General features: G+C 51.1%; 9 protein-coding genes across 9 annotated transcripts; 6 read left to right on the top strand and 3 right to left on the bottom strand.

Annotated features, from left to right (window-relative positions):
* Positions 1–326: 326 nt before the first annotated feature.
* Positions 327–2,567, top strand: ASPGLDRAFT_35441 (uncharacterized protein; the record flags this gene model as incomplete). Its single annotated transcript, XM_022544563.1, has 2 exons — positions 327–502; positions 566–2,567. 2 exons carry the CDS (start codon positions 327–329, stop codon positions 2,565–2,567), a joined length of 2,178 nt encoding a protein of 725 aa, XP_022400857.1.
* A 967-nt stretch (positions 2,568–3,534) lies between these two features.
* ASPGLDRAFT_66440 (uncharacterized protein) lies at positions 3,535–5,515 on the bottom strand (the record flags this gene model as incomplete). Its single annotated transcript, XM_022549018.1, has 2 exons — positions 3,535–5,404; positions 5,457–5,515. The coding sequence occupies 2 exons, from the start codon at positions 5,513–5,515 to the stop codon at positions 3,535–3,537; spliced, it is 1,929 nt and encodes a 642-aa protein (XP_022400856.1).
* Positions 5,516–5,904: 389 nt separating this feature from the next.
* Positions 5,905–12,198, top strand: ASPGLDRAFT_35439 (anaphase promoting complex subunit 1; the record flags this gene model as incomplete). The annotated part of the gene is made up of 1 exon (XM_022544562.1): positions 5,905–12,198. One exon carries the CDS (start codon positions 5,905–5,907, stop codon positions 12,196–12,198), a length of 6,294 nt encoding a protein of 2,097 aa, XP_022400855.1.
* Positions 12,199–12,303: 105 nt separating this feature from the next.
* ASPGLDRAFT_126532 (RPAP1 family protein) lies at positions 12,304–13,674 on the bottom strand (the record flags this gene model as incomplete). The annotated part of the gene is made up of 1 exon (XM_022540648.1): positions 12,304–13,674. The coding sequence occupies one exon, from the start codon at positions 13,672–13,674 to the stop codon at positions 12,304–12,306; it is 1,371 nt and encodes a 456-aa protein (XP_022400854.1).
* Positions 13,675–14,232: 558 nt separating this feature from the next.
* ASPGLDRAFT_82162 (uncharacterized protein) lies at positions 14,233–17,430 on the top strand. The gene is made up of 2 exons (XM_022550150.1): positions 14,233–16,485; positions 16,559–17,430. Exons 1-2 carry the CDS (start codon positions 14,675–14,677, stop codon positions 16,995–16,997), a joined length of 2,250 nt encoding a protein of 749 aa, XP_022400853.1. The 5' UTR covers positions 14,233–14,674; the 3' UTR covers positions 16,998–17,430.
* A 132-nt stretch (positions 17,431–17,562) lies between these two features.
* ASPGLDRAFT_46968 (uncharacterized protein) lies at positions 17,563–18,352 on the top strand. The gene has a single exon (XM_022546563.1). It carries the CDS (start codon positions 17,939–17,941, stop codon positions 18,152–18,154), a length of 216 nt encoding a protein of 71 aa, XP_022400852.1. The 5' UTR covers positions 17,563–17,938; the 3' UTR covers positions 18,155–18,352.
* Positions 18,353–18,424: 72 nt separating this feature from the next.
* On the top strand, positions 18,425–19,945 carry ASPGLDRAFT_295153 (aquaporin). The gene is made up of 4 exons (XM_022543862.1): positions 18,425–18,940; positions 18,994–19,548; positions 19,600–19,670; positions 19,735–19,945. The coding sequence occupies exons 1-4, from the start codon at positions 18,694–18,696 to the stop codon at positions 19,819–19,821; spliced, it is 960 nt and encodes a 319-aa protein (XP_022400851.1). The 5' UTR covers positions 18,425–18,693; the 3' UTR covers positions 19,822–19,945.
* Positions 19,946–20,143: 198 nt separating this feature from the next.
* On the bottom strand, positions 20,144–20,879 carry ASPGLDRAFT_46966 (uncharacterized protein). Its single transcript, XM_022546562.1, has one exon. It carries the CDS (start codon positions 20,731–20,733, stop codon positions 20,578–20,580), a length of 156 nt encoding a protein of 51 aa, XP_022400850.1. The 5' UTR covers positions 20,734–20,879; the 3' UTR covers positions 20,144–20,577.
* Positions 20,880–24,061: 3,182 nt separating this feature from the next.
* ASPGLDRAFT_57878 (uncharacterized protein) lies at positions 24,062–24,634 on the top strand (the record flags this gene model as incomplete). Its single annotated transcript, XM_022548286.1, has 2 exons — positions 24,062–24,383; positions 24,437–24,634. The coding sequence occupies exons 1-2, from the start codon at positions 24,171–24,173 to the stop codon at positions 24,632–24,634; spliced, it is 411 nt and encodes a 136-aa protein (XP_022400849.1). The 5' UTR covers positions 24,062–24,170.
* Between the last annotated feature and the right edge of the window lie 36 nt (positions 24,635–24,670).

Raw genomic sequence — 24,670 nt, 5'->3', positions numbered from 1 at the left:
CGTATTTCCTTTCAGGGCTGGATACATGGTTCTCTAAGCTTTTCCTGTTTTTCCATTTCGCCGTATATTGGGCATCTTTTTCTTTCTGTCCATTCGTATGCCTTGAAATACTGCAACTTTCGCAGCTGCCTGACTCGGGTTTTTATACTCTTGTTCTTCATTGATTTACCACACATTGTCAATCAGTCCTGCATATAAGACTGTCTTTCGCTTTGAATCTCACCGTTTACCCCGCTAGCCGCTAGACAGCGCACTCGTCTCAATTCTCTACAACTTCACATCATCTTACTGTGACAACTCGCAAGGTCTTCCTGTGAGACTCAGACATGCCTCTGGCTCACCTTACCCTCACAGTTCGAGATGTTCGAGCTGCCACTTCGTTCTTTCTCGCTTGCCTGCAACCCCTCGGTTACCAATTCGTTGGTCGCCATGAAGATTATATCGGTTTCGGGCAGAAGACCGGCGAGCCAGCTGACTTTTGGTTAACAGAACAGAAGCCTGGGTAAGTTTTTTTTTTTTTTTTTTTTTAAATCACCGTATCCCGAATTCCTGCTAACCCGAACAGACTACCCGCTGGCGCTGCACATCTCGCCTTCCCCGCCCCGTCAAGAGAAGCAGTAGGCAAGTTCTTCATGGCAGCCTTAAAAGCCGGAGGAAGAGTACACGGGGAGCCGAAACTGCGTGATCCCGACTCTGGGTACTACAGCGCTGCCATTATAGACTCTAATGGAAACAGCGTCGAGGCTGTCTACCGCCCGGGCCACTCGTCCGGAATGTCGGCGGTTAGCTCGTCGGTTGACAGTACTGTTTCTATTACCACTAAGAGTAGCTCGAGGGCTAGCTCTAGGACACAGACTACTGTGCCGTCTCGGTCAGAAGCCCGGTCGCATACGTCCAGGGCTAGCACTAAGGTGGAGAGACCTCCTCCATCGGAGAAGTCGAGGGACTTGAGAGAACCGAGGGAGTCCAGAGAGTACAGGGAGTCGAGGGATCCGAGAGAATCGCGGGGGCCAAGGGACTCGAGGGAGTTGAGAGAGCCAAGGGAATCAAGGGAACCGAGAGAGTCGAGAGAGTCGAGAGAACCAAGGGATACGAGAGAACCAAGGGAATCGAAGGGGTCAAGAGAGTCTACTGCAAGCTCGAATAGCAGACGAGGAAGTTCAACGGCTCAGACTCAGGCCCATGCGGCCCAGCAGCGAGAACAGCAGCGAGAGAAGCAGCAACGAGACCAACAGCAACGAGGGCAACAGCAACGAGACCAGCAGCAACGAGACCAACAGCAACGAGGGCAACAGCAACGAGACCAACAGCAACGAGACCAACAGCAACGACACCAACAACAACGAGAGCGAGAGCAACGAGAGCGAGAGCAACGAGAGCAGGATGGCAGCAGCCGGGCGGCTAAGACGCTTGTCGGCTCACTCATCGGTGCTGCTGCAGGTGCTGCCCTTGCCTATGCCTGGAGCGGTCAGTCGCCATCGTCGGAAGATACGCCTTCTTCGCAGCCTACGCAGCCTACGCAGCCTACGCAGCCTACACAGCCTACACAACCTGCGCAGCCCAACCAGTCTGGTCAGTCCGCACAACAGCCACCGCGCGAACGAACTTACCAACAAGCGCCGTCCTCGCGGTCCTCATCCCAGACAGCACAGACACTACCTATCAGAACCATCGAGGCAGGCGGCTCATACTTCCCGCCGAAGCAACCGGATCCCCCCCGTCCAGGCCTGACCCGCAGCGTCACGTCCAAGAACGCCCGCGCCAGCACCATCTACGAAGGCTCCGAATATGGCGGCAAATCCGAGACCAGCCGTACCTATCTCGACGACAGCGGTCGTCGCGCCTCTGACGGCGGAGCCGCCTTCGGTCTCCCAGACCTCGCAAACCTGCCCCTCCGAGCCATCGAATACCCCCCACCCACATACAGCAAGGCAAACGAACCGTCGCGGGGGATGGACGACGACAAACGAAGCATGTACTCCGCCTCCACAGCCCGTCCCTCCAACGCAAGCTACCAATACCAATACCAAGATGACCGCGACCGCTCCGCCTACGCCCTCTCCCACGCCAACACCAACACCAACACCAACAACAACAAATACAAACCCAACAGCACCGCCTCCCGCACCCCGCGCAACATCCCCCTCCCAGATTCAATAGCCTCCTCCTACCGCACCGGCGCCAGCGGCACAAACACAAACACCGGATCCTACACCTCCGCGCGCGGCGCCCCCCTCACAGAGGGCTCCCTCGCATCCTTCCGCAGCAACTCCGCCGTCCCCATCCCCGAAAGCGTCGTCAACGTCGACGTCGACACGGATGTCACCCCCGACGACTCGGTGAGCCAGATATCGTCGAACGCGTACCGGTCGAAGCCGAGGCAGGGGCCGATGCCTGCGCCTGCACCTGTGAGGTCGGGTGTTTCGGCGGCCGCGCTGTCGAAGAAGTCGAGTCGGTTTGAGGAGCCGGTTAGGCCGGATGATAGTGTTAGTCAGGTTTCGTGTAATTCGAGGTCGACTGCTAGGGCTGGGGGTGGTGGTGGTGAGCGGAGGAGTCAGGCTGTATAGGGGTTGGTAGTTTGGGGTTGAGGTGGGTTGGTTGCATATTGTGTTTTTTTTTTTTTTTTTTTTTTTGCTTCTTTGCTTTGTTTCTGTCGGGTATGGATTGGGGTTTTCTGCTTTTTCTTCTTCTTTTACATTCATTCGAGCATTGTCTATCTGTGTCGCTTGGCTATGATGGACGTCTGCATTTTCTTTTCCAGACTATATTCTTGGGTTCATTGGCGTTAGGTGTATATAGTGACCGATTGATCAATTGATATCATCAGAACATTCAAGCTTGAACATGTCAGTTACTCTACTACGTATGAGTAAAGATATAGTATGGGCTGTATTAGACAAGGTGATAGTTTACTTGATAGTGATATTGCTGGATGTATATCTTTTTATGAACCCGCTCATTTCCCACCAAAGACAGCCAAACTACGGCATAACCAGAAACTCAACTACAGTTAAAGGCAAAGAATGTCCCCATCGACACCCACACCCCACCCAACACCCAGCAGCCCACCCCCAACCCTACAACCACCCCTGACGTAAACACATCCAGGCCGATAATAGCGAACAGAGACCTCGACACCGCTAAAAGCAGCATCACTTACTCCGTTGCTTTGGTCATCAACCATAAGGACAGATCAGGAGCAGCGCAGAGAGGTGAATGGACTGGTGTTCTGGAGTGTTGGATGGGGGCTGAACGAACAGTGCAATATTTTGTGAATATTGCTGGTTGTTCAGGTGAGGGTATCTGTGTAGAAGGAGATGATGGGGTTGATATATCGCATCCGATACAGAGCTTATTCCGATAAGGAATTTCAAGGCATGGATCTCGCCTTGCGCTCCACCTTGCAGCGCGAATTGTAAATTGTGAATGGGATAGATTTTGAAAAGAGAAAAAAAGAAAAGGGAGAATGCTGTATTGGGTATCTGAAATTGATGCATTTGGTTTGGTTTGCTTCCCTCCTACCTGACGATTAGATTAAGTAAAGATGCGCGCTCGTTTGATCGGACTTCCCATCCGAAGTGATCGATTCCCACTAGCCATACCGCTCAGCACCCGGCCCATGCCGTTCACGTCGAGTTCGCCACGACGGAGCATGAGTTGATCTACTTCTGTAGGGATTGGTTCTTCTGCCGGTCGAGAGGCCGATTCATAGTGCGGCTCGACCAGTCGCGGGGCCAGGATCATTACTCGATGCTCTGCGGTAACGAGAATGTCGAACTCATGGCGGTCCGTGGTCTTGCGAGTTTGGCGAGACGCTGCGGGGAGATGACCAATGCCTGTGAAGTGCTCACCCATCAGGTGAACGTCTTGGATTGTAGACACGCGGCACCGGTTCGATGAGTCGAACGTGCCGGCGGCTTTGACTGTGTTGCGCCATAGGGCTAGCAGGCTGGGAATAACCGCGCTCTGGCTTCCGTGGCGCAGCAGAACCGACTCGTCAGGCAATGCGTCTCTTGCCGAGTTGGTTTGGAACACGGATAGTTCACCGCACATGGATGGACTGGTGGACGTTCCGACCGAGCCTTTGAGCAGAGTGTCCTCACGCACCCGCTTCGTGGATGGCGTTAAGGGAGCGAATTTCGGTCGCTGATCGGTCTCGCCCGGGTCCGTCTTGTTGCTCAGCGGACTGAGAATGCGGCCGCTGACCGAGAACGTGGTCAGAGAACCTCCCGTAACTCCTTGAACACTGGACTGGCGTTGCAGAGGTCCCTTGGCGGTCCCCGGACCAGCACCCTCGATGTCCCAAACTCCCCATTCCCCGTCAGCCATCAAGACCATTACTGCACGTCCTCCAAGCACCCAATCAGCGTCAATAATCGTCTTTCGAAGTGGGAGTCCCGAAGGCGTTGATTCAAATCCAGGGAAGAGACTAATGAGCCATCTTCCTTCCGTCTCCGTAATCTCGTAGTCGCTCTGCGGACCCGACCTTCGCGATGCCTTGGATGGCTTGGTCGAAAAGCACGAGTAGATTTTCACGCATCCGTGGAATGCGACAAGCAGAGTTGAGTGGCGGGTTGACGGGTATCCCGACGGATTAAAAGCGATTGTCTGGGCAGGAGCGGGCAAATGGCGTCTCCTAGACTCGATGTCCTCGTCTGACAGCCGGTAGCTGACCTGGTCATGATTGAATTCCTCCAATAGTGCAATCCGGTGTATCAAAAGCAAGCCCGACGCCTCCGCAGAATGAGTTGCCACAAGAAGATCCCATCTTTCCGCTGTATTCCCATTGTTTTCCACCTCCTGGCAAGTAAACGTAATCGAAAGACCGCGCGGAATCTCCTGGTGAGAGACTCCGCCAGCGATGGAAAGCGTCTGAATGTCCCATGTCGACGGATCGGTCTGAACAAGGTGAGGTGGTTTCAACGGGAGAGTAACGATTCGCGTCGAAAAGTCTGCGCAGACGGCGGCCACCACGATTGAATCCTTCAACAGAGGCGGGAAAGGGTCAAGTGCTGAGCGTGCAGTCTCCGGGAGAACACGCGGCACGGCCAAGTCAAGAACTTTGCTTCCCAACGGGATGTCGATCTGTCGGAGAATCTCTTCGAAAGGATAGGCAGGGTCAACCTCTGTCTCATCCGCCTCAAAATCATACACAGTCTCCTCTTTCTGCGGCTCTGGGCTGTCCTCATCGTCCGAGTCAATGATCATGACCGCATCGTCACCACCGTTGGGCTTCTTCGACTTATTCCCGTTCGGGGACACTGCTTTCGGGACCGAAAATCGTCTTCCACCTCTCCAGACCACCTTCAATCCATTCTCATAGCCGTATATGATAATCGAGGAGCCGTTCGGGGCGAGGATAGGATAGCCTTTCGCAGCGTGAATGCGGTGAGGGAGTTGATAGCTAGAGCTGTTAGACCGGGTTTATCTCCAAATAAAAATCCAGTGGCAAGTACCTGAGCTGCAGGCCATCGTCCCTTGGCCTTACCAAGGGCGTATCAGGGAATGAGGGCATGGGTGGTGGCGATTCAAGCTCGACTGTTCTTGGGGAAGAAAAAACAAGGGAGCTGCTGCTGGCACCAGCAGAGGAATATTCAGTGATCAATGTGAGTCCTCTGCGATTAGAAGTCTCTAAATGATTAGAGTACTCCAGTAATGGTATAGTTATAGAGAACAGCTGTGGTAGTAGAGAGTTGGAGGAAGTTGGCTCTCTCCCCGAAGAGGAAAAAAGGAAAAGCCGCGCCGCGTCGGCTTCACTCTCAGTACGGAAAAACAACAACACGCGAGACCTTGACAACGCTCCGTCCGAGGTCTTTGGACTATTTGCTTACTGACTGCTGAACTGACAATGGGCATGATCCAGTCACTGGCTCCTATTGCCAGAATCGATACTCCTGCTGCATAATGGCGACTGTCCGCTCTCTCGGCCTCCACGTCCCCTCCGCCCTCCCGTTCCTGATCGCAGAGAACCTCCTACCCCCCGATCCTTCTGACGACCAGTTTGCCTGGAAGACTTGTGTCGACGAAACGCCAAATGGCACTGTTGCGGACGAGATTGTCTGGACAAAAGAGTGCGTCGTGTGGTCACGAGCCGGGATTGTGACGAGGGTATTTCGATTGGATCTGGAGAAGGAAGAGATACGACATGCTTTGATAACACACTTTGCGCCAGAGAAGGCAAAGAAGTCCGACGCGAATGGCAATGATACATGGGGATCTCCGACAGGAGCACAGCGGGGACCGGAACCGAAGCTGGCTGCTTCTGGGTTGACACTGGGTCTACGAGATGGAGAGATACAGGGGACAAGCGGTTCTGGCTCGACGAATGGGCTGTCTAGAGCTCTGGTGGTGGTGCTCAAGTCTCAGGCGCACATCTTCTTTCTTACTGGCAACAGCCATGTCATCCCATTGCCCTTCGAAGTCGACTCGGTGTTTGCTACTCCCAGAGGCCTTCTATTTCAAAGGAAGGTCCAGGAAGAGGATATCAGCTCCACAATATACCCAATGGCGCCTCCCAATTCTTTTATATCTCGACCGGGTACGGCGTCTCAGTCTCAAACCAATCAGCCGTCATTAACGGTTTCCCCTCTCCAGCCCTCTCTGAAACCAAAGAAGAGTAAACATGCCAACCTTCCTAGGGTCTTTTCCCTGATGGATCCTCATTCCGAAATGGGACTGGTTGTCACCAGCCAGTCTTCTCGTTGGTTGCAAAGCAGCACCAGTAGCAAACCTTCTGGATTAGATGTTCTGGATCCAGCAGATGAAATAGTATATGTCTCTCCAACAAACGAGCTGTCAGGCTCTAGTCAAGCATTAACCAAGGGGCCCCTCATACTTGTCGTGACAGTCAATTCGCATACGGGTCTGTATACCATCTGGACCGCACGCTATGGAGATGAAGAGAACGCAACATCGTCTTCGTCGAAGAAACGAGAAAGACGTGAGACGGGAGGCACCCGCTCTCGACGACGAAGCTCCCATTTTGGAATGGCCACTGGAGCGACAACCCCCGTGGCCCGTCCATCTACTGCTCGGGAAAGCTTTGGCCCTCGAGAGAGCTGGAACACTCCCGGGCTATCACACTCGCAGTATTCTACCGATGGGAGACCGGACGAGGAGGATCTCGCATCTCGCTTGGGTCAAGATTTGGGTGACCTCGGGGTTCCGTCCAAAAACTCACGACGGGTGAGCTCTTTGCTTGCACGCGCAGACTTGGCGACCAACCAAGATAGAATCGCGTTTTCAGACCTTGCGACAGGAAGCCAGTCCACCACTGTGTCTCATGGAGGGCTGCGGCAGTCTATAAGCGGCGCCAGCACCCGTGGAAGCTTTGGATTCAACCCTCGCGGATCTCTGCCACCGGGAAGTGCTTCTATTTACAGCACCACAAGCAGCGCTGCTGACGGTCCGGTTGATAGGCTCCTGGAGGAGTTGAACAATGATAGCCTTTATGAGGGATTTGAGAGCATGGACCTTAAGGGAGCTGCGTCGGGTCTCCCGGAGGAAGTACTGCTTAACAAAATCGAGAGCTTTCCTATGAAGTTCTCGGGCAATTTCCAGGCAAACACCAAATCCAAGTCTCGACGGCTGAAGATCTCTACCATGACGCCCTCTGCTTGTGGTCATTCACAGAATGGGCTCACAGCTGTCTTGGCTATTTGTGTCGTTGATCAAGATGCAAAATCCATGGCGATTGTCAACCTAAGGGCCGACCGAATTGCGTTCCCGAAAAAGGATCGAGTTATTTCCAAAAAGACGAAGAAGAATGTGTCCCCGGATGAACGCTCCTTGCTCGTCCAGGCGACTGGTGTACATCATTATTCCAACGTATTGGATGCCTGCAAGGTTGTGGACGGAGAAGTCTCGCGGTTTGCGATATTGAGCGTCGCAGACCAAGGGGAGCACGAAATATCTTTGCAGTCTCCGTGGTGCAGTCCAATGACGGTCGAGGTTCCCAGGAGACTCATGCTCTACGATCCATACGGTGTATCCACAAGTACCCCGATGAACAGGCCTCGTGAGAGTGGTTTGCACCGGCTCATGACGGACTCGTCTGTTACAGTTACAGGACTGGATCACCCATCTGTCCGTGGCCGAATCGACGTGATTGATGACATGAAGCGGAAGCACAGCCTGCAAATTCAAATGGAACCTAGTAACGAGGTCGTCAGGCGTATCATAAGAGTCTGTAGGTTCGTTTTGCGCGATACGGAAAAGGCTGGAGAAGGAATCTTGATCGGATGGTGGAAGGTCATGAAATGGCTTCGCGCCAGGGAGACAAACGAAAACGATTTGGAATGGACAGCCATGGTAATTGTTCTGTTCTCGATGGCTATTCCATTCATCAGCGGCCACACGCCACAAACCCCAGTTAAAACTCGCAGGCGAAGGGGCCTTCCCAGATCAAGCAGTGGAAGCTACGCCGACTTGGAGAGTTGGGAGGCGATGCTGGACCAAGAGTCAGGCTCTGCTGGTGTGGTCGCGCCATGGATGAACAACAGCGCATGGGGATGGATCGTCGAGCAGGATGCTGAAGAAGAGGACCACAGCAGTGCACCGTTAACGCGTGGACGGAGAACATCCACCATGGATCAGTTGAACTCCAGCCGGTCTACATTCCGCAAAAACTCCTACTTGCTTCGATGTGCCGCTTTGACCCGCGAGTTCTTGCAAACTCCTCAAGGGACCGAGGCTTCAGGACCGGAAGGCTATCTTCCAACCGCAGAGTCTTACAATGAGAACTCTCGCCGGACCGCCTTGTGTACGGTGTTTGTGGGCTTACATATTCTACGGGAAGAGCAAAAGCTGTCTATTTGCGAGACAGAGCAATCTCGTAGGACCCTAGGTCTACTCGCTCCGGTGCTGGCACAGATCGGGCGATACCTGGGTTGGAAGGCGTGGACATGGACCGAAGATTCTTACTTTGGTTGCGAAATTGCGAGTATCGATCGCTGGCAATTCGAGGATGCTGAGATTTCTACACTCAACGTTCCCTCTGAGCCATTTGCACCTCCCTCGATCTTCGCATACATGGAGAACGCGTGGCGCCAACGGTCGACGCCGTTCCTTTCACTCCTCGATCTTATCAGTGCTTCGGATAGATCTTCGAAGAAGGGCAAGTTGTGGCAAGAGTGTTTTACTTTGACACCCAGAATGCTGGCGTTGAATGGGTTCCTCTCCGAAGTGCACCGCTGCTCAACAACACTGGATAAGGTCAAACTCCTGCATCGTTGGGGCTTGACGAGGAGTGTCATTGAGACCTTCCCGGAGGGAGTGAGTGCACCGTTGTACGAGGCAATCATGCAATCCCAGGTCCGCGCGTCGACTTCATGGAATGCGGCACTCTTGGAACTTATTGATCGGGAAGACTTGAACATGTCAATGAATACCGATAATTCTCGCCCATTCTCGACAGCACCGCAACCAGCAGTGTTGCACGAAGCGGTGCGCGATTTCCATAATGTCGGCAACTCGGCGATGGATATTGATACAATCAATTCTTTCGAAGTTTCGGCAGAAGCAGATCGGTTCTCTGTGACGCGGCTGATATTCCGAGAAGACAAGCGTTTTGTGGAAGCCGCCAGGGTGCTGAATCAATCGAAACCACCTGCGGCAGAGTGTGTACCGGAACCAACATGGACGGACTCGGATCTGCTCGAGGCGCAGAAGGAAGTCGTGCAGTTGGTAACGCTACGGACGTTATCTATTCCTGCTGGAAGAGCCATGTTGGCCTTTAGTGGTCGGTTACCATTGTTGACTGAAAAGCTACCGATTCCGTCGTTTTCGTTGCAGTGTGTGATGAAGCCTTCTAATGTGACCATCAGTGCAGACCGGGCCTCATTCAGCGAGGAAAAGGTGTGTTGGGCGTTTTTCCACAATGGTGTGTCGACAGGTCTGGCGATTTCGAAAGCGTCTAAAGGGATTGATACCTCGTGGATTCTGTTCAATAAGCCGCAGGACTTGACGAACCGACACGCAGGCTTCCTGTTGGCCCTGGGTCTGAATGGGCATCTCAAGTCGCTGGCGAAGTGGGTTGCATTCAAATATTTGACACCGAAGCATACCATGACATCCATTGGACTTCTACTGGGTCTCTCCGCGTCGTATCTGGGCACGATGGACACCCTGATCACGCGTCTACTTTCTGTGCATGTAACGCGCATGTTGCCTCTTGGAGCAGCGGAACTCAACCTGTCACCGTTGACACAGACTGCTGGTATTATGGGCATTGGTCTGCTCTACTGTAACTCGCAGCACCGGAGAATGAGCGAGGTCATGCTGTCGGAGATTGAAAACTCGGAACAAGAAGATAGTTCTTCGACATCGCACGAAGACTTGCGAGACGAAGGATATCGACTTGCTGCCGGTTTCGCGCTTGGATTTATCAACCTTGGCAAGGGCAAAGATCTCCGGGGCATGCGAGACATGCATATCGTGGAACGGTTGCTGGCTATCGCGGTGGGAACCAAGAACGTTGACCTGGCGCACGTCTTGGACCGGGCTACTGCTGGGGCGACGATTGCGTTGACCATCATTTTCATGAAGACAAACGATGTATTTCTGGCGCAGAAGATCGATATTCCTGATACGACGGTGCGCTTCGACTATGTGCGGCCTGATTTGTTCCTGCTTCGAACGTTGGCGAGACATTTGATCATGTGGGACAGCATCCAGGCCAGTGAAGAATGGATTATCGAGAGCCTTCCAAAGATCTATCGCCGACGTTATCGGCTGACCGGCGTTCGTCGCCTCAAGAGTGACGATATGCCGTTCTTCAATATCATCGCAGGTCTTTGCTTCACGCTGGGTCTTCGATATGCCGGCACCGCGCAGACGCACGTGCGTGACCTTCTGGTTTCATATCTGGACCAGTTTATGCGGATTTGCCGACTGCCTGCGATGAACTACGATGGAAGGCTCACTCGGAACTCGATCCGGAACTGTCAGGATATCGTCGCGCTTTCTGCGGCCACTGTGATGGCAGGAACCGGGGACCTGGTACTGTTCCGACGGCTGCGTTCGCTCCACGGCCGCGTGGACCCAGATACCCCGTATGGTAGTCATATGGCGGCACACATGGCCGTTGGCATGCTCTTCCTGGGTGGTGGCAGTTACACGCTGGGCACTTCGGACTTAGCAATTGCCTCACTCCTCTGCTCGTTCTACCCAGTCTTCCCGACCACAGTGCTAGACAACAAATGCCACCTCCAAGCATTCCGACACCTATGGGTTCTAGCAGCAGAACCACGCTGTCTAATCCCTCGGGACATCGACACCCGCCGACCTATCTCGATCCCCATCACAATCAGCACCAAGACCAACGGCCGACGCAAGCTAACAGCCCCCTGCCTCCTCCCCGACCTATCCGAGGTCAGCAAAGTTGAAGTCCGAAGCACAGACTACTGGCCCCTAGTCCTAGACTTCGGCCCCAACCAAGGCCTCCGCGAGAAATTCCGCCAGGGCGACCAATCAGTCTACCTCCGCCGCAAGACAACATACAACCCCACGGGCTCCTCAGTCTTCGTATCAACCTTCACCGGCCTCAGCGAAACACAAGACAAACCCTCCTCCACCACGAATCCCGCCTCAACAGTCACACTCGCAAATAACCAAATGACTCTCGCCCCGCTCTCCCTCTCCATGGACTCGCAAACCGGAAAACCATCCACCCCCTCTGCAAAGAGCCTCTGGGACTGGATCTTCCACCTCCCCTGCCTCCGCGGCCTGGACATCCGCGAACGCTCGCTCGTCATGCCCTCCTCCTTCCCGACAATGTCCGGTAGCCGGAAGAACACACTATCCAGCAACGCCCCCTGGCTCCGCATGTCCGCCGTAGACACCAAGTTAGTCCTCGAGCACAACGTATCGAACATGGTGAAGGCAGCGATAAGCGCAAGGGGCGCGGGACCCGATGAAGTTCGTGATCGGCTGTGGCAGTTACGGTTGTTGTTTGGGTGGGTTGATGCGCAGGTGGAGAGGGCTATTGTTGATGTTGATGATGACGGAGATGATACGGAGGTTGAAGACGATGGGATTGATGGGGATAAGGATAGTCAGATGGTGGGAAGTGAGATTACGGCTTCGAGTAAACGAGGACGCGGAGGGGAAGGGAATGGGTTGTGGTTGAGGAAGGAGTTTATTGAGGAGGTTCGGTGGAAGATTTGGGGGGTGCAGGTTGGGGAGGATGGTCATATTTAAATTTGTTTCTGTATGGTTATGGTTATGCTTATGATATCCATGTTCTTCGTTATCCTATGAGTATGCATGAAATGACTTTTATAAAACAAAACAATAGAAGAGAAACTAGCGCGGCCGAATAGTTCCCTCCTTCAAAACTCCCCGATCACCACCACCACTCTTCTGCCAGAGCCAAACACCCTCCACAGCCCAAGCAGTAGCACTAGCATGTCTCCCGATACCAGCTCCTTTGAGCGGCACCTTACGTCCATCACCCTCATTTGTATTTGTAGAACTACCCGCCTCCGCCAACATAATCGCAACAGCACCCTCCTTCTCAACGACCTCCCACATCCCCTCGACAAGCGGACTCCCCCTCTCACCGAACTCGCCCCGTCCCAGTCTATACAATATCCGCCCTAGAACCTGCCACGCGACGCATCTCTGCGCAGGGAACGATGAGCGTCCTAGAATAGCTAGCTCAGGAATCGTATACCCGGCCGCCTGCGGATCGTTCCCGTGATGATGCAGACCCAGCGTCGTCGGAAGGGACAACGAAGTCGACGGCGCGATGACAGTCCCAGTAAGCGAGAACCGAATCGCAGCGGGATGGATTGCTTCTGCGGTACTTTCGGGGTCGTAGGGCGATGTTCTGGAGGTGTCTATGCCTGCTTCTTCGGCGGAGGGCTCGGGTTGCAGCCAGTTGAGGGAGGAGGGGTCGTGGGGGGTGTTGGGGAAGTAGTGCGTTTGGAGGTCGGAGAGGAAAGATGGGGAGGAGGGGTCGAGGGGTGGTGGGTTTGTTGATGTGGATGGTGGTGTTGGGAAGTGGAAGGAGGGGGGGAGTTCGGAGGCGGGATGGAGATCGGAGGGGGGTGTTGGGGGTGGGAGGTCTTCGTTTATCGGGGGTTGCTTTTGTTGTAGCGGCTGTGGTTGTGGTTTTGGTGGTGGTGAGAGTTGTTTTGGTGGTTCTGGTTCTGGGACGTCGAAGGAGACGGATTTGGTTGGTTTTTTGGAGGATTCGGGTTTTTGTTTGGGTTGAGGCTCTGGCTCTGGCTCGTCGATAACGGCTCTGCGGAGGAATCTTTCGAGAAGACCGGGGTCGATGGAAGACATTAATTCCTCCCGCTCTTGTTGTATCTGTGCATCCGACAGCGACGCCAACTGACGCCGGTTCTCCTCATCGATAGCTTTTTTCTCATCGCTGACAGGACCCGTGGCGAGACCTTGTCCTTGCTCCTGCTGCTCCTGCTGCTGCTGTTGCTGCTTCTCCGCCCTGCGCTGCTTAAACGCCGACCGCTGAAACCTTTTCTTATGCTCAGGAAACCCCGTCCCTGTCGGAGGCTTAGGCGCCAGAGGAGCCGCGGCGGTTGGAGCACGTTCTTGGATCTCGCCGATGAGGGAAAACGGAGAGGCTGTATCTTCGAACGAAGGGATATTCGGAGCTAATTCATTGTCGTCATCGAGATCAATGACGAAACGTTCACCGGGGAAGGCCATAATGGGTGATTTGACGGGGGTATACTGAATCGAGAGGAAGTGAAGCTATACAAAAGCGCCGAATCGGGATGCGGCTCAAAAGCTAAAATTGGTGCAGATGCGCTAACCGGATATGGAATAGTGTGGTCTGTGTGTCGATGTACAGACCCTTGTAGATACAAACAGTGGGATCATGGTTTTACAAGGTCGGTATTTAATATAAAAATATATAATATTGAATCGTTATGGCAAACACCTATAATACGGATACCTCTGTTTACTCAGTGATGAATCGGGCTGAAACCAGGGTGTGTACAGTTGTATCAATATGTTGCATGCTATGATACAGTTAATAACTTGGACGTAAAGTCTTCGTATATGAAAATGTTATAATAATCCTTGATATCTACTTATACTATATCGCTTACTATGAGATATAGAATGGTCCTTGTCTAGTATTGTACGCTAGAAGTGCGTACCCAGAGTATCTGTCATGGTGGTATCAGATATCGGCGTAGTGGAGGAACGCAGATATCTATGGATGCAGAACATGTGGCCGGAGTCAAGAGTTGCATTATTGCATGGATAGATTCAATTAGATATTCCTTAACCAGTATACACAGATACCTGTACCTTATTGTGTTCTCTGTTTTATCCGTGGTTAACTGTTATATACCACGGCATCTGCCCATTTCAACCCTTTAATAAAGTCCCCCTTTCTGTGTCTGTTTCTTCCGCCTTTTTTCTCGCTTTTTTCCGTTTGTTCTTTTCTCCTTCTTTTCCCTCTTTTCCCTCTTTTCCCTACCTTAACTGCGCCCATCTCCTGTCCTTTTCCATCTATTTTTTCGTCTTTTATTTCTTTTCTTCTCTTCTCCGTTTTCTTGTAATCTTCTTTCTCTCGTTCTTGTTTTCTTTTATTTCAACCAGCCTTTTTTAACCCCATCTTCAACCTCACTTCTTGTCCTCTTTACACCGTCTCTTCACTCACACCACTTCTATCCCTCAACTCGTCTATGCTAATATGTCCACGGAACCCGACCACAATCCCATCGCCCAAGAACAAGATGCCGGCATCGACACCGAAACACGCGCGGAAGATGCGTTGAAGGGCCGGCGTGTTTCTGCCGGGACTCGTCGGTCGCGTCGAAAGAAGGACGACGACAACAACACGACCGAACCGGAGGATAAAAAGAAAGAAACCAAGCCTAGGAACAACCGCCGAAAATCCAATCCGGCGTCCACCACGAATAATACCACGTCGTCTCGTAAAAAACCCAAGCTGGAGAATAACGATGCAGCCACACTGCCTTCCCCATATCAGCAGCCTCCTCCGCAACAGCATCAACATCAACAACAATCACAACAACAACAACAACAACAACAACAACAACCTCCTCCGCCACAACCTCCAGCCTTCCACCACTCGTATCCCAATAACCACCATGCTCCTTCTCATATTCCTTCCTCGTATCCTCTAACCCATTCCCTACCACCTTCTCGACCACAATCTCAACCGCCTCCGCCGCCGCCCTCAGTTCCGCAGAGAACGAGTGGTCAGAACTACGATCCCATCCGATCGGCCTTGGATGACACCGCCCCGACCCCGTCCGCCGCCAGTCCTCCCACTCGCAGTGCTTTTCGCGCCAGTGCATCTCCGGCCATTGCTAGTATTATTGATCACCCCACTGCAACAAGTAACCCGCAACCTATTTACTCGCCTGTTCCTCGTCGTGCCTCTCCTCATGTTCCCTCGAATCTTTCCTCTCCCGCTCATCCCAAGGCTCCGACGCCTTCTCATCCCTCCCTAGCTCCTTCGCCCTTGCCGTCTTCGTCCTCCCCGTCGCACCCTCATGGATCCCTACTTGCATCTCACCACTCTTCGCTGCCGCCTGCTCTTCAACCACTACAAGCTTCACATTCCTACGCTCATCAATCCCCGTATCCTCCTGCACAGCATCCGCAGCATCCGCAGCAGCAGCAGCAGCAACAACAACAACAACAACAACAACAACAACAACCTCGTTATGAAGACCAAAAACCTCCTCAGCCAGATCCATCACGAACGGTAGCCCAACCTCAACAGCAAGCACAAGCGCCAATCGCAATGGATGTGGATCAACCGGAGCCCGCTGTCTCTCAGCCCACAAAGATGACCAAGAAGGAGAAAGAGAAGGAAAAGGAAAACCAAAAGGAAAAGAAAGAAACTTCCTCCAAACCTCCCTCGCCCAAGTCTGGTCGCGCTGCCAAAGACAAAGATGCTCCGTCCAAGCTGCCCCAAGGATCGGGATTGATTTCGAATGCCCTGTTTGGGGGTGGTGACAATACAGAATCATCAGACACCCTCACCACGCCCAACATCATCCTACACGTTCCCTTGAACGGCACTACCAACCGAATCATCAATTTTGCGCGTTTGGCCGAGGAACAATACGGGTTTGCTGCTCTACATCCACGATTGGCCGCCCACAAGGAGCAACTAGCGCGTGTGGCTGCCGCAGGTGCCATGTTGGAGCGGAACGAAAAGAGCGCCAAGGGTCTACTTTCCGCCGGTGAGAGCGCCGACGAGGATCTGAGCTTGGACATGGAGCGCGACAGTGACTTCGACGGCGATGTTACCATGACTGGCGCAGCCAACATGAATGGTGCAGCGGCTGCAGACGGAGCGGAGGGGAAGAAGAAGCGCCGCAAGAAGATTGAAGACTACGATCGGGATGACCCCTTTGTCGACGATACTGAAATGGCTTGGCAGGAGCATGCTGCCGCCAGTAAGGATGGATACTTTGTGTATAGCGGACCTTTGGTGCCGGAGGGTGAAAAGGTGCAAGTCGAACGGTTAGTTTTTTTTTTTTTTTTTTTTTTTTTTTCTTCCCAACTTTCTCTCTATACGCAATACTAACTTAACCAGGGCCGACGGAACTATCAAACGTGGTCGTGGCCGTGGACGCGGAGGTCGCAGTCGTGCTGCTCCAGCTACCAGCCACCAAGTCCCTCTGGCGGCTGCCGTACCTATTTCCCAGGAAACCGGTTTGCCTCTTCGTGGTCCAGGATCGCGTGGAGGCAGCACTACCCGTCGTCCTCGTGTCAGCAAGGCCGCCCGTCAGCAGATGGAGGCGGAGAAGGAGAAGCAAAGCAACCACAGCTCGCCTGCCTCGAATGGACGCGGCGGTGGAACGGCTGGTCGTGGAGGTGGGCTTGGAAGTCGCGGAGGTAAAACTCCATCAGCGGCTAGCCCCAGCAATGGCGGCAGCAACACCAACACCAACAACTTAACACCGCAGCCCAATGTTGGTCCAGCACCGCCGGGGCCAAGTCCTTTGTCGGGACCGGAACTGGTAATGAAGTGATTTTTCTTGTCTTTGTATGTGAGAGTTGTATTCTCGATCCATGACACCGGTGTTTCTTTGCTTTCGGGTTATATGATATTTTTTCAGCGTCAAAAGGACGGGTCAGACGATTTGCTTTATGTGTTCTTATTATCTGGATCTTGTCAGGTCGATTATCCATGCTATCGTTTATCAGATATGGATGGCAGCTCGTTTGCTTTGTGACAATAATGAGGGTTTATGCATGGCTGAACATTGTTTTGAATTGATATGGCTTACTCGATTACTCTATCTGTTTGGTTTAATTTGCTGTGCTGGCGATGTATTCTGGTTGATCACATGATCAGCTAGGATAACATGTGCATAATTTGCATAAGGACATAATGACTTGTGCCCTAACAGTGTATGCACGGAGTACAGCGCTTCAAAACAATCATGACCAACAAATGTAGCCTTTTAAAAAAAAAGCTCGGTAGCGAGTCTTGTGAATTTGAAGAATTGATTTTGGTCATATAGTGTATTTCTTTCATGATTCATGATTGCGAGTCAGGCTAGACTACTCCGTAATGTAAGCATAATCCAGACAGATGGTGTTAGCTTTATTTCTTGCTCGTATTTTAGATGTTATATACTCCGTACTATAAAGATATCCCTCCTTATCAACTATTCTCGCTTCCTAGGTGTTGATTCCCTTGTTCAGCGTCACTATGAACAGCCTAGGGTTCCGAGTCGAGCCCTTGCATTTTCTAGCCCGTACCACTAAAACAGCCGCGATCTTCAATCACCACTTATCAAGACGGATAGCGAATAATATGAAAGGACCAGAGCGCCTACTGTGATCTGTATCAACGAGGACCCTGCTCCCTCCGATGTAACGGGATGCTCCGTCCCTATCAGGACCTATCAGGGGTACAACGTCCATACAGGTACCTTTGGACAGCGAGATAAACTCACGACTTATCATGGCCGTGACTCAGAGGACTGGTCTAGATGATAAGAGCAAGATTCAAATACCGCGCATCCCCTCTGTTCTTTCTAGCTTTTCCCTTCTCTTCTTGATTCCAGTTTTGGTCGTGATGACTAACCTTGCCATAACCTTAATGGTACCTCCGACGATGTCCCGGACTGGATGGTATGGCCAGGCATTTATCGACATGAGGGTTCTGTTTACTGGATGATATGATCATATGCCGTTGTCATACGATGTCTTACTCCGGAGAATTTACTCGGTATTCGAGAATTCAGTGCTACTTCTATACAGACGAATGCTACGGAGTACAAAATCATCTTCTCGGGCGAATGCTTAGACCAATCAGACAAACCCGACCATTCAAGCACATAATTCGATTGCCAAATGCTTTCCAACCTTATCTGTGCTCCACTTTTCCGATATTTGGGTCTCCAATGCTTGTCGGAATGCCGACGAATCGGGAAGTGCAGCCCTGCAGACTCCCGAGTGCTAAACTAAACCTGTCGCGTGGTTATGGACTCTGCCGTCAGAGCCGTTCTCTGGAGAGCATAATCGTATTATGCTTAGATTCTAAGCCTTTGGAGGTTCCGTGGCGGCTCCACTGTGTCTCCGAATCTTCCCTACAATCTATACGGGTGTAGTACTACCCCTGTGCTACTGCGAAATGGAGCGAGAAGAGTTTTTATTTCGCGTTCTGCTCTTGTTCCATTAACTTTCTGTCAACTTTATTCATACTTACCGGCCATCATGGTCATTATCACCGGTCTTCCGGATTATGACACTGAACGCCAATCCAGCGTGGCGCCTGGAATCCCTCCGTTCGCGGGTCGACTAGGAGGACAGCAGGAATATCCTGATCGCAATGATCCGCGAAATACAAAACTGCTCAAGGAAATCCCCGATGCAGCACCTCGCATGCATCTATCCGAGGTTTTTGACCTCCGGGGATTTCTCAGTTTAGATCTATGGAAGTTTGCTCTCCTAGAGTGTGTTGGTAATTTTCTCTGTCCTCATATCATGCACAGAGCGGGAAGCTAAAGAAAACAGGAAGCATGATGTGCACCTTCATGACCGCCTGGGTAACCCTCCACGCGCCCTCCAAAACCGAATCCCCCCAAACCCAAGCCGGCATCTACGACACCCTCACCTTCTTCTCCCCCCTCTTCGGAGGAATAACCAACGTCCTCCTCATCCCCCTCCTAATCTACACCTTCTCGCCCTCCAGCGGCGGCCACATAAGCCCCACAATAACCCTCGCCACTTTCTTCGCGCGCATGATCTCCTTCCCACGCATGGTGCTGTATCTCGGCGGACAGACCTTCGGCGGCGCACTGGCTGGTTTCGCAATGCGCACTGCGTACGGGAGTCGCGAGTTTACGGTCGGCGGGTGCTATGTTGATACGGAGATGGTTCCTGTGAAGGATGCGCTGGTGATTGAGTTTATGAGTTGTTTGGTGTTGGTTTATGTGGCGTTTGGGGTTGCGTTGGATCCGAGGCAGGCTAGTCTTTTTGGGCATGCGGCGTCGCCGTGGTTGGTGGGGCTTGTGTTGGGGATTGTTAGTTGGGGGTCTGCGTTTACGAGGGAGGGGTATATTGGTGCTAGTAAGCCTCTCTAGGACCTGGATTGCGATTGAGTGGAAGCTGACTGGATAGGTGTCAATCCCGCACGGTGTTTTGGGGTTTACGTTGCGTCGTCGTTTCCGGGGTATCATTGGATTCATTGGGTATGTTTTTTTTTTTTTTTGTTTTCATCTCTTGTTGAATGACTGGATGTACTAACGATGATAGGTCGGACCACTCGCTGCTTCCATTGGCCATGGATTAATTTACTATCTTGATCCGCTCTGGGTTGATCCCAGGCCGAAGAATGCATAGTTGAACAGTTGTATATATAATGGAATACATGCATCAGAAGAAACTCGTCTTTGTTTCCACTTGTCGATCTCCGATGGAGAAATAAACCAACTATGGAGTTACGGTAAAGACACTGGCGGTTTCAAATTGCCTGGAAACCCTACGGTCTGATTTGCGACGCATCTCAGTATTGGATGGTGAACCCGTATCAACAACAACAACAACAAGCACAGTAATGGTCTACGCCGGAGGACACGGCGACGGTGGTCTCAGAGATCTGGTGCTAACTCGGTTGATGCAGGCCTGCAATGTTTTATGGTTTCTTGATAATGCTGACATGGCCTTTTGCTCAACCCCATCGATTCGCTAGCTAACAACCTCTGTACAAATGACCCCAATCTGCCGAAAGAGGGCCACCGAGAACAAATCATTGATGTTCAACTTCTTTACCTTCGCCTCCAGACAACCCTGACTACGACCTCAGCTAATACTCGATCACGTATCCGTTTCTCCCGCTCATTCATCCCCCAAACATACGACTCACCAGTGACCTCGCGAACCTTCCGAAGAAGATTCTGATAATACAGCTCATTCTTCCAACCAAAAGAGACTCCTAAAAGAAAATCCATATTAGCAACCCAACTCAAACCAACTCAAACCAACCGCCCATCCTCCCCCCTCCTCACCCCAAACAACTCATGCGGAAAATCCCTCTCAACCCTCCCCCTCTCATCCCCACCATACCCATCCATCTCCAGATCAACAATAAAATACATCTTAGGACGGTCGGACATGGACCCAGTGACGGTATCCTTCGAGTTCTGTGGGGGAGCGGTCGTGGCGCTCGAGATAGGCGCGGACTGCTTCGTACATGTCGAAGGCGTTGAAATCAGTTGAGCTGAGGCGGAGGATTACGCGCTTTGGGGTGGGCATTTTATGGGTTTATGGAGTATGAGTAGAGAGGATGATTGATTGATGAGAGGGAGAGGAGGGGTCTCTTCGTTTTATGGGCGGTTAACTAGGATATGCAAGTGCACAAATAAAGTCGTATCAAGAAATACTATTGGACAGAAATGCATTGTTACATAAAATAATAGTCTGCTTCTTCCTGCTCCAATTCATCATTCTTATCGGTCTTCTTCCCTGCTCCCTAAGAAAACATCACCAAATCAGCCCCAATTCAACCAAAAACAAACACAGCCCAATACAAACTCACCCGTACAGCGTATTCAAATTAAAAATCAAGCTCATCAAACCTGCCAGGAGGAGTCTCACCCCTAAAATCGCGAGACACGCCGTCCAAATTCTCGTTCATAGGATGAATAGCAGGCTCAAGATCTTCCAGCTTGCTGCTCAGGGGCACGCAAAGAGCCTGGCCAGGGCGTTTGAGAGATTCGCCACAATGATGGTAATCTTTGATTGGTTCTTAGTTGAAGAAGAGAACAGCCCGTGTCACATATAGCTAAAGATGTTTGTTCAGGAGTGATGAAGCTGATCGTCATGTTTGTGATACCTAGGCCAAACTCCCACATCATTTATGTATCCAGGTTGTTCCAATGGACTGCCAATAGAGGGACTGACTGACGAACGAAATCAACTTCTGCATGAATAGTCGGGCTCGTCACACTGTCAACCCAGGTGAAGCATGAATTCTGCAGGCGCGTGTCGCTTCAGCAGCTTACCAACGTGTGTTTGCCCTAGAAACGAGAGAATAGTTGAGCCCACAGGCCATAGTTCAAAGTCATCAACATCCAGTCCGTATGCAAACAGAATGCCGCATGTGTTTTGAGTAACAAGTAGGGTAAAGGGGCTTAGCATCACCGGGACTGGCAAACAGAGCTTTGGAGGATGATTGGTGGTTTTAACACGCTCACACATGGCACTAAGTGAAAAATGTTAACCCTAAATTCAGACCTGGGGTCACGAGAAGGTATGTCCCTGGATATTACAAGCATATCAGCTTACTATATTGCTCATTGGACTAAATGGAAATCCTAGGACAATCTTGACCAGTATGTTCCATGGATCCTGTACTATTGAGTTATGGAAAGTTCCACATATATAACTCTGGGATGTGGCTTCATGTATGTGGCTTTAGTTTAGTCAACATTAGAGATAGGACTCTGTTTCTTTTTGACCTGAGAGGTTTGATATCCATGTCGTTTGTTTACACGTTCTTTCCACCCAGCCCCCTCACAAGATTTTGCTGCCTCTGCAGGGGCAGGGTTTATCTTGGGATATCCATTCTGGGGATCTCTTCACGACATTGAAGGGAATTTCAAAATGAGTGAATGGTAGCCACATGTAGGAGACTGCGACCAGTGCACAGGATAAGCAATGTAAGAGTTTATGGTCCAGGTCAACGTAGTTTATCTGATAAATAGCGAGTTGTTCATGGATTTGTTTTATAAAAGCCACCGAGATACTTAGATTAACACAAACAACTCCTATCCTTCCCATCCCTCTTATCATGCCTACCCAGGCGTCGGAGTAAAATCCTTAGAAAGCGGAATGAGATAACCCTCAATAGGAATCTGATCCTTGATGTCAACTTAACTCGAACTACCTATACAAGCCTGAAGTCTCTTGCTGCTGGTCCAATTGTGCCGAGGTAGATGGCGTAAAAGGCGCTTTGCATTCCAGCCATGTATGAATCATATGCGTACCCTACTTTAGCCGTGAGTTGCTCGTCCAGCACGCCAAAAGAAGGAAGAGACTCCCTATACATTGGCCCGAGGCTCCTATGTACGTCAGACTGCTCAGGTTGCAAGTTGAAAAGGAGCTGTAGCTGGAGTAACTCGATATTATCATTTAGACTGAATGAGGTATCTAGTCCTGTCCCTGGGTACTCGTTAAACAACGGCGGGTGTACCTGTTCAGTGCTTCCAGGCAGATCGAAATTATGGGATACCTGGGGTGCCCAATTATTCATCTCATGGTCAGAACCTTCTCCTTCGTGTGCTCTTATTGAAGGAAGCGCTGGAAATGAGTAGGAAGTAATCCCGGATGAATTGGTAATATAGGGAGGAGCTTGTGCTGGCATATCAGCCCGGGGCTCAGAATGCGATACCGCGAAGATTGACTGTCGAGTATCTTTCTCTGATGTATTAGTTGTGCTATACACCCTAAATGACTGGGTATGTTGCACTCCCCGGTCTAATAAAGCTTTAATCAGTAACGTTTCAATGGTCTGAGATCAATGTATAATAACTTGAACCCAGCTCAGAGGATATACTTGGGGATATTGACGATATAATAACCTCCCACAGGCTGTTGAATATGTCGCTCGCCAAATTTTCAAACTCATCATTGCCATCGACATTCAAAACACCTCGATTTATGAGGCACAGAACTTGATTATTCCGAGTCGGCCCAGTTAATGGCAACAACCTTATACTGAAAAGTAATCAGCATCTTGACATATCCTTCAAGGCACGAGGAAACTCACAATTTCCCAGTAATATCTTCAGGAAAGCAAAACAAATTCCCGAGATGCAAATTATCTCCAGTCCTCGTGCTCCCTATATCTCAACATAGTGCATCAATCCCTCCACCCCTGAGCCGTCCACCGAGAGACATGACGCCTGATGTCATCCAGGTCACTATTAACCAGATCAGACTTGAATATTATCTGAGTCACCACGTCCACGGTCTTTGAGCTTAATTGCTGTAAAACATGACATGGATTATTCTCTTCTTGCATTTGTTGGGTTGTACAGGGAGCATGTAGAGGTCAGTCTTGATTGCCAGTACTAAGATTATATGCATTGGCCAGCCCCTGTTCAAGCAATTCGATACGACAACATAAACTTCAGGGACAAATTAGTTTTTCTATACCTCAGATATTCTTGATGTATTGATAGCTCCAGAGCATAGTGTATACTATATACAGTGCTCTACAGCTCTAAGCGGCGGAAGAAGGGCGCTGGTGGTGATTACCGCTTTGGGATACCCTTTTCTTTCACTTTCCTGTCATTCTGCATCTTTCTTTACGCTTTATATTTATCTACCATCCACCAGAAAGACTCAGGCTCAACTGCATCTCTTATTGCTACTCACCACAGGTACCTACCATCCACCCCAACCTATCAACCCTAACATTCACTGCAGACATTGCGCAGACGACTTCCCTACCAAACTTCTGACACCTGCCAGTTCAAATCCTGACTGACCTTCCTTGATCCCAGAGAATACTTCATCAGTTATTGCAGACTAGCTACCGTCAGCTTATCCCTGCCCCTCCATCGTGCCAACAAACAGCAAACAAACAAACAGCAAACAACTCCAACATCAAACTCCAATCCTCACACCAGGAACCACAAACACCGTCACCGCAACACCTCCTAGCCGCCAACTCCAAACTCCCCAAAATGATCCGCACCAACCTCTCCATAGCCGCTGCAATCCTCCGCGAAGAAATCAAGCAAATGATTCCCGAAACAGACACCGGATCGTTGCTCACCATCCCCGAGAACCAACAGCCGCATGTGATTGAAGATAAAGATGGGAACAAGAATTACTCCGGGGACTTGCTCGCGACCAAGTGCTTGCAATTGTTGAGGGCGATCGGGGTTGGCGGGAAGGTGCGTATATGCCTTGGGTGTTTTTGGTGAAAGGCGTGGGCTGACTGGGATAGGACTGGGGATACCGCGTGGCGCATTTTCCGAAAAATACCAAGGTTAGCAATGACCGGAAGGAAGCGTACTTGGTGCCACTGTCTAAATACTTTATTCTGATTCCCGGGGGACTGCTATCTGAGGGGGCCTATACTTATATCACCCATGATACGATAATTAGCAAAGGGGGCACTTTTGTACTTTTTGTCCCTGAATAAGCGGTTGGTCACGGGTTAAGCTGAAAAGCAATTCTC

Source organism: Aspergillus glaucus (genome assembly GCF_001890805.1).
Source record: "Aspergillus glaucus CBS 516.65 unplaced genomic scaffold ASPGLscaffold_10, whole genome shotgun sequence".
NCBI lineage: Eukaryota > Fungi > Ascomycota > Eurotiomycetes > Eurotiales > Aspergillaceae > Aspergillus > Aspergillus glaucus.
Note: the sequence above shows the minus strand (reverse complement) of the source record. Positions and strands in the feature narration are given on the sequence as shown.